The 8,075-nt window shown below is 43.3% G+C and overlaps 1 protein-coding gene across 1 annotated transcript; it reads right to left on the reverse strand.

Annotated features, from left to right (window-relative positions):
* Nucleotides 1-1,919: 1,919 nt before the first annotated feature.
* On the reverse strand, nucleotides 1,920-5,236 carry barx1 (BARX homeobox 1). Its single transcript, XM_076171396.1, has 4 exons — nucleotides 4,806-5,236; nucleotides 3,414-3,690; nucleotides 2,579-2,663; nucleotides 1,920-2,356 (listed from the first exon to the last, which is right to left on the reverse strand). The coding sequence occupies exons 1-4, from the start codon at nucleotides 5,008-5,010 to the stop codon at nucleotides 2,189-2,191; spliced, it is 735 nt and encodes a 244-aa protein (XP_076027511.1). The 5' UTR covers nucleotides 5,011-5,236; the 3' UTR covers nucleotides 1,920-2,188.
* Nucleotides 5,237-8,075: the final 2,839 nt, after the last annotated feature.

Here is an 8,075-nt window from a genome sequence, read left to right on the forward strand (position 1 = left end):
CTCTGCAGCTCCAGAGGAGAAGATGAGCTGAAGGTCATGTTGTTCATGAACCAACTGGGGATGCTTTTAGATCTAGATCACTGTTTATATTCTCCAAATGTTTTTTCTAACATCAAGGAAATACTCAGAGAAATGATGAATACAAAAAACAAATATTTGTAAAGTTGTATAATATTTTATTGAGTTGCAATTTCTAAATTAAGTGAGAAATTTGGTTTTATTGGGTCGATTCTCGAGTCTGTGTGTGTGTGTGTGTGTGTGTGTGTGTGTGTGTGTGTGTGTGTGTGTGTGAGCTGCAACTGAAACATCTCAAACTCTGATTCACCTAAAGATCTAAATGCTGTCTCCTCCTCCTCCTCCTCCTCCTCACCTTCATCTCTTCTTCTGCCTCATTTCTTACCTTCTCTTCGTTTTTATTTCCATCCTCTTATCATATAGATCTTTGATATATTCTGCGTATTTTCTATCTGTTTTTATTCTTTCTGCTTGTTAATCATTTATTTTCGTATTAAACCAAATCAATCATTAAGATGATAAATGAATCTGCGTCAAGAGAACAAAACCATGGAGATCAATTAATAAGAAACGGAACAATAAACACGCGCGTGACGGGATACAATCTGAAAAGAGATTAAAAAATATATATATATATAATGTCCGAAGTTTAACATCTAAGATTTCTGTTCCGCTCCAGATCCTTGATTGATTGGCAGATTGATTGATTTGTTCCATGTAAATGTGTCAATAATGACATCAGACCACGCGTGTCAGCAGCGGTTGAACACTTTGTCTCGTTGTGGTTCTCTTGAACACACTCGGTCCTGAACGTGTCTCAGATTGTCTGCATGTCTCAAGCTAAAGGACAAGAAACCTGACATCACTCTGTCAAGATCTGCTCTGTGTGATGCTCTGTGATGCTCTGTGATGCTCTGTGATGCGCGATGATGGGAGAGAGAAAGAGAGACTCTCTCTCTCTCTCTCTCTCTCTCTCTCTCTCTCTCTCTCTCTCTCTCTCTCTCTCTCTCTCTCTCTCTCTCTCTCTCTTTCCTTCCTCTCGGTTTTTTGCTTTCATTCATATTGATTTTGTTTCATATCTTGTAATCGTCCTTAACGAAATGAGGAAATATTAAATGATGTGGGTTTTGCTTCATAAACTCTCCTTCATCCCTCTTTATGAACAAAAAACCAAACTAAAGTCACAACTGAGCAGAAAGTGACGCGAGGAGATCCACGTGTTTAAAAACTCAATAAACCGGAATCATGATCAGATCCATAATAATGATAATAATAATAATCATCATCATCGTAATCATAATGCATAAATAATAAAAACAATATCGCTTGAGGACGGAATTTAACTGACACATTTATTTACTTTAGTTTTTAATCCCCTCAGTTTTTTAGCAGAAACCGTTTTTCTATCTCTTCACTTCATGAATGCGTCATGCTGAGATGGGACGCAGTTCCTTTGTCTTCGCCTCATTCAGATGTTTATCAGATATTTTTATATTCATAACAAAATTAGACAGATTTTTCTTCTTTTTCACTTTTAAACTTGAGTAAACAGTTTTGCTTCTCTGCTTCACCTTTGACCTGCTGAGACTTGTGAGGTTTTTAATATTAAGCATTTATAATCTTATAGTTCATATTTGCAAATCTAAATTTGATTTCCTTTCATTTGAACCAGATAAGAACACAGAAACAGAGCCCCCTGTCCTCCTACCTTCTAAAACAACTCATCAGGCTCACACCCTGCAGGCCAAGATGAGAAACTCTCTCTCTCTCTCTCTCTCTCTCTCTCTCTCTCTCTCTCTCTCTCTCCCCCCACCCACCCCCCCCTCTCCACGAGCCTCATAATAAAGGGAGAGTGTGATTAGTGAAAATATATTTAATAATTAAACATACCATAGTTACACAGAGGGAATGCAGAGCAGACGCGTGGATCTGTAGAATATAAAGTGTGGACCTACTGCAGAGGCTGGAGTCCCGTCCTCACAGCAGGTGGGTTCATATGAGAGCTACTGACACAAACACGCAGGTCAAAGGTCCTGACAGAGGCGGAGACGCTCTTATCCAGGACCTGTGTGTCCTTGTGTGTGTAGGGAGTTCGTCTCCGTGCAGGCGCCGCCGCGTTCAGGAGCACACAGAGCGTCCCAGAGGGGTCAGAGTTCAAGTCTCTGGCTCTGGCTCAGTCGTCCTGGCTGGTGTCTAACACGACGCTGGAGTCCTCAGACTGCCGGTCGGCCTCGCCGGCCGAGCGCTCCTGCTCTGAGAGCTGCTCGCTGCTGGGGATGGAGTTCTTCTTGGGCCGGCCTTTGGGCTTGGTGGGCGACTCCAGTCCTCCTCCCTGCAGCACCTGCAGGTCAGAGAGGTTAAAGGTCAACCAGGCCCGCTGAGCCACGCGGCAGGAGAAAGCAATCAGAGCTGACAGGAAACAGCGGCGTGTAAACATCCTGCCTCGGCTCCATGGCTCCATTTCCCCTCCTTTAACTTTGTTGTTATGCTTTTTATTGCCTTTTTATCTGGCAAGGCCATCATCATCATCCCCATCATCATCATCATCCTCATGGTTACTTACTATCTTCTTCCACTTCATCCTTCTGTTCTGGTACCACGTCTTCACCTGCAGCTGGCTGAGGCCTAAAGACTCGGCCAGGTCGATCCTGTGAGAAACAAAGCAAAGAAACAAATCAATACCAAAGAAAATCAGGTTTCTATCTTCACACGTCTGAGTTTATATGGGAAATGATTTTTAAAAGTTTCAACATTTTTTGTCAATTGCTTCATTGTAGTAATGAGGCCATAACGAGTTTATGTCTACAATTACTATTATAATCATTACTATTATTATTCTGAATGTTATTATTTTAAGCTAACAGAAGAATGCAGATGTTACAGCAGAAAGAGAGACAGAAGCAAACATGCAGGGTTAGATTAAGATTAAATATGAAATACCAAATACAGAATAGAAGCAAAAAATGTAAATGAATATATTTAAATACATATATACTGGTATTTATATATTTATATAAATGTATATATTTATACTTGTATATATTTATCAACTCTTATATTGTTCCTATAATATAATAAGTTTCTAGCTGCGCTGTGTTCTAAACGTTAAACAAGAAACAGAGCGGATTCTTTGTTTTCTCGTGGCTTTAGCATTATTATATACATTTTGTATATTTTAATATAAATATGAATCTTATTTAATCTATTTTTTCCTTCACATTTCCGGGTTTAAAATGTAAAGAGTGTGAAGTCCCGCTGAGGAAGATGAAGCTCCTGATGAGGAAGCAGCGGGATGGGAATATTAATATTTCTAGACTAACATATAGATCTGTGTATAGATCTGCGTGTATGTAGATCTGTAGCTACATAGATCTGTAGGTAGACCGGCCTCCTCGTACCTGTCGGGGGTGGACAGGTACTTCTGCTTCTCAAAGCGCTTCTCCAGGCCCATGAGCTGCAGCTCGGTGAACACCGTGCGGCTCCGGCGGCCCTTCTTGCTCTTGGAGCCGCCGTCGCTTCCGTCCAGCTTCCCGCGGAGGTGCAGGTCCAGCGGCAGGTGGTGAGACCCGGCGCCCACCTGCAGGCCCGCGGCCCCGGCCAGGAGCGGGGAGGACAGCGGGCAGGACAGAGGGGACATGGGGAACTTCAGCAGGCCGCTCTGCTCCGCCTTCAGAACTGAGACACACGGGAACATCACCATCATCACCATCATCATCTTCATCACTCTGACAGGTCACATGCTTTTACATCAAACTCTTATTTGAATTATTTGTACTTTTCTGCAGCAGCTTATTATTTATTTTCTCATATTTACTTCTTATAAATCTACAGAAACAGGATTCAAATAAAGCAGTAAATAAATAAATGAGGCAATTTAAACCTGCTTATAGGTTATTGATTGGTTAGGTGATTGGTTATTGGTTGTGATGAAACTGCGCTCTCTCTCTCTCATTGAGCTTTCAGCTTCATTAAAACAATCTAAGAGTCTAATTCCCTGATTAGATAAATAAACCTGTGTATAAACTCATCAGGATTATAAAGAAACTCTAATCTATATTTATGTTTAACATGAAGAAGACTATTATAATAATAAACTTAATAAACGCAGTAAACAACAAACCCTCAGACAGGTTTCATAGTCCAACTTTAAGATTAAATCTGTGACTATTTTACCCACATTCCGTTTGATTCAAATCAAATCAAATCAAACCAATCTGATTGAAAGAGTTTGACTGGTCGGCGCGCGCCCGTGAGGCCTTCACGGACCCTCACAGAGTCACGGTGTTACACTTTAAAACCACACAAAGGATCAGAAGAGTTTTGGGTGAGAAATCTTTCTAAAAACTCAAACTATGTAGGAATATATCTGGTAAGTAATTTATTTAAATACTTATTAATATTTACAGTCTGACTCATTCAGACTAACACAAAGTTTAACACCTCTAAAACTCACAAACACTCATTCACACTTTACACAGATTAAACCTGCACGCGCTGATTATGTTCTCAACCAAATTATCACGTGATTTTTTCCTTAATTTATAATCACTTGGTCGTAATTTTCTGTTTTATTTCCGCTCAGCAGCTCTGATTGAACTCTTAAAAAGTCTTAATAAAGCACACACACACACACACACACACACACACAGACACACACACACACGCACACACACACACACACACACGTCCCTGCCGAAAAAACAACCAAGATGCCGTTGAAACATTATAAGACGTATTTCTCAGCTCCTCCGGCTCGGTTCCGCTCGGTCCGGCTCGGTCTCCGGTCTTACCCAGCTGGCTGTGGAAGGGCCGGGCGGACAGCAGCGCCTGCACCCCGAACTTCAGCAGCTCCCCGGCCGGAGCGGACACTTTGTGCTCCGGGTGGTCCGTCAGGATCTCCTCGATCATGAAACTCCTGTAGCGATGAGTTCTGTGGTCCGGGTGAACTTCCGGGGGGTAGTAATGCGCCCCCATGTCTAAGTGATGATGCTGCATGTCTGAAACGCGTAAACACGGCGCCGCTCCTTCAGTGACCCGCGGAGCCGCTCATCCTCCCGTTGTGAGACCAAACGATCCTCCTCAGATGCGTCCAGGTGTCCGTGTGCGCGTCCGCGTCCGCCCCGCGTCTCTACGCGTCCAGAGGCCACATCAGAGCAGCAGAGCAGCAGAGCAGCTGAGCGGGAGAGAGGGGCCGCGGAGCTCCGAGCCGTTTGCCAGCCGCTCAGCGCGTCACCTTGGCAGTGGGATGAAGAAAAGGCTTTGGGCTTTAAGAGCTCCGTCATGAGGCTCCACCTCTCCGCTGCTGCTTCCCAGACCAGAACCTCCATGCAAAGGCGCACGACTCCTGCGCTCATTTGCATGAGAGGGAAGGAAAGCAGCAGCAGAAAGGACGTTTAGACTCTCACTGCGAGGAAGAGGAGGAAGAGGAGGGAGGAGGGTCATCTTCATGGGGATTAGGACTCGTTCGGACTCAGAACTGTGAAGTCTGAGCTTCAGTTTGTTTGTTTGTGAGCTGGAAAACTCAACAAGCCTCTCAGGTTTAGTCAAGTGTGTGTCCAGATGTGAGTGTGTGTGTGTGTGTGTGTGTGAACACGGAGACTCTGAGAGTGTGAAGAGGATCACACTTGACCTGTTCGACACTTCAGACATTCAGACTGCACGAACTCCAGCTGACCGCTAGGTGGTAGCAGAGTCCCTAAAGAGTAGAGATCTGCTACTCACACTCTGTCACAAACATCCTTCAACACGTTTAGAGGGAAAGTATTCAGTCACACTCGTGTGCAGCAGGTCACTTGCTGCAGGTGTGTTTGCTCAGGTTGATGACATATTGATGGTTAAACATGGAGGCTCCATTAGACTCTATAGATGCAGACAACATGACAATCTGTGTGTTTCTGTTCTGTCTTTGATCTGAATATGAATGAAAATCCAACATTTTATTTATTTGTATCCAGCGTTGCCATGGAGACGATGATCGTACAGAGGTGCAGGCTCTCAGACAGAAGATCAGTTGAATAGATTTTAACTTGGATCAGCTCTCTCCTCAACTATACACATGTTGCTATGGGAACGTTTTCATAAGGTGGTTATCTGGTTGATCCCCACTTCACCTCCTGTGTATACTTGAGCACATGCATGTAAACACGTCAACATATGGATCCTCACAGCAACACATTCTGTTTGTTTAGAGCTCCTAACTGAAAAAGAGTTTGGAGCATTTTTCAGGAGCAAACCTGGGATCCAGATGTGAAGGAGGCTCGTCGTCATGGTGAAGAAGACATGAGGACAGATAAGAGAGACGCACTCTGGGTCTAAGCTCTCTGGATGCTTCTTGTTGTGTTTATGTTAGATTCATACCAGAATGAGACTGATGGAGTATAAAGCTGCTGCAGACATTGCAAAGTGATGAAGAGTATGATGATGTGATGATGAGCAGACTGCGACCCTCTGGGACTCTTTTTCCCCTCGGTGGTTATTATTGGACAGAGTTGTGAAACGTCTCCCACAGCATATTTTTAGAATGTCTCAGAGCTTCTTACACAAATCCTTTGGCCTCCTGAAATCAGGCCGAGCCGAAGATCACTTAGGCTTCAGTCTGGCCTCAGACGGAGCAGAGAGCTTCTACATCAAGATGAAACATGATTTAATTTAATGTTCAGTCACATAGGCTTGTATTCTTGGTTTGTATATCTAGAAAGTAAAGATTGGTGTTAAAAAGCAGCTGCAACACTGAGAGAGTTCATACCTCCACCAAGGCCAAGTAGTCCTCTTAATATATATAGGCAGCTCGACCCCTCACACCCCTGATTCTACCATGTCAGCCTCCAAACTCATTGATATCATGTATCTGTTGTTGCTATAGCGACACCATCAGTTGGACTGATGTGTCATGAGTAGTGAGGTCACTGAGTTTGATCACAGTGGACTGATTCATTCATGAGATGCAGCACATTTGAAAAGGAAGCCACGCCCACTCAGCTGTGGCAGCCAATCACAGCAGCACAGTGAAGCTGGTGGGACAACACTTTGTCCTCACATGTCTGAGCTGCTGCAGGGGTCAGAGTTGAGGTCCATGTAGGGGACGGATAGATGGATAGATGGATGGATGGATGGATGGATGGATGGAGGGATGGAGGGATGGATGAGTTGGAGTTGTTGCCGCTCGTAATCCAGTTCCATATTTCCTTGTTGGATTTAGTTGAACTTCTGTTTTTCAGTGAAACACTTTGACCTTTGAGAAGTGAAACATTAACAGAGATGATTATTATGACTGGAGTCTGCAAGCAAACTGCAGGAGATCAGGTCTTAGTGGAACATACCTCCCTCTGGTGTTCACCACTGAGACTGCAGCCTGTAGCCCAGTGAGGGATTGGACCTGGACAGACTGCCTGTCCATCACAGCAGGGACAGACAATACATAATTATTATTATTTATTGTAGTATTCGTGTTAGTTTTTCTTCCTCCCAGATCAAAGAAAGGCTAAATTAATGAATGAGGACTTGTGTTGTTAACGAGACTCAGACTCAGTCACGCTCGTCACGTCCTCTCCTGTCTGTTATGATAGAGAGAAACAAACATAATGATGACGTGATGACTGTGTCAGCTGAGTGTTTACAAGAGGCAGCACCAGACAACAGCCACTAGGAGGCACTAGAGAGCTTTAAAACAACATGTGGGACTGAGATCAGCAGAGACAGAGCAGCAGCTGTCCCCTGGTTTATCAGGAGAAGATGAGAGGAACTTTATTTATTTATCTGTGTTGATATTTTGACGTTACCTTGTTTTCTTCTTCATCTTATTTATTAAAGTATATTTCATATATTCTACCCTGTTAGTGTTCATGTTTACATATATTTAGTTTTATTTGACTTGATCCTGGATGTTTTTGAGAGTTACGAGACTTTGTGATGACAACTTTGTTTCAAATACAAACTTTAAACGAAATGGTTTAAATAAATAAAACATGAATTCCAGATGTAAACAGTTAAAATGAGAGTAGCTCCTGTAGCTTCTGTACCTTCAGCAGCATCAGCAGCTTCTTGTTCTGCGGTCACGTGAC

This window comes from Genypterus blacodes, unplaced genomic scaffold, assembly GCF_046128005.1.
Source record: "Genypterus blacodes isolate CSIRO-AG114 ecotype Tasmania unplaced genomic scaffold, CSIRO-AGI_Gbla_v1 ptg000249l_1, whole genome shotgun sequence".
Lineage (NCBI taxonomy): Eukaryota > Metazoa > Chordata > Actinopteri > Ophidiiformes > Ophidiidae > Genypterus > Genypterus blacodes.

Bases quoted from the DNA above. Each gene is read 5' to 3' on its own strand.
- barx1 (XM_076171396.1), bottom strand. From the start codon at position 5,010: ATGCAGCATCATCACTTAGACATGGGGGCGCATTACTACCCCCCGGAA. The intron at 3,691-4,805 runs GTAAGACCGGAG...CGTGTGTCTCAG, and splicing joins GCCCTTCCACAGCCAGCTGG to TTCTGAAGGCGGAGCAGAGC. The intron at 2,357-2,578 runs GTAAGTAACCAT...TCTGACCTGCAG, and splicing joins GGATGAAGTGGAAGAAGATA to GTGCTGCAGGGAGGAGGACT.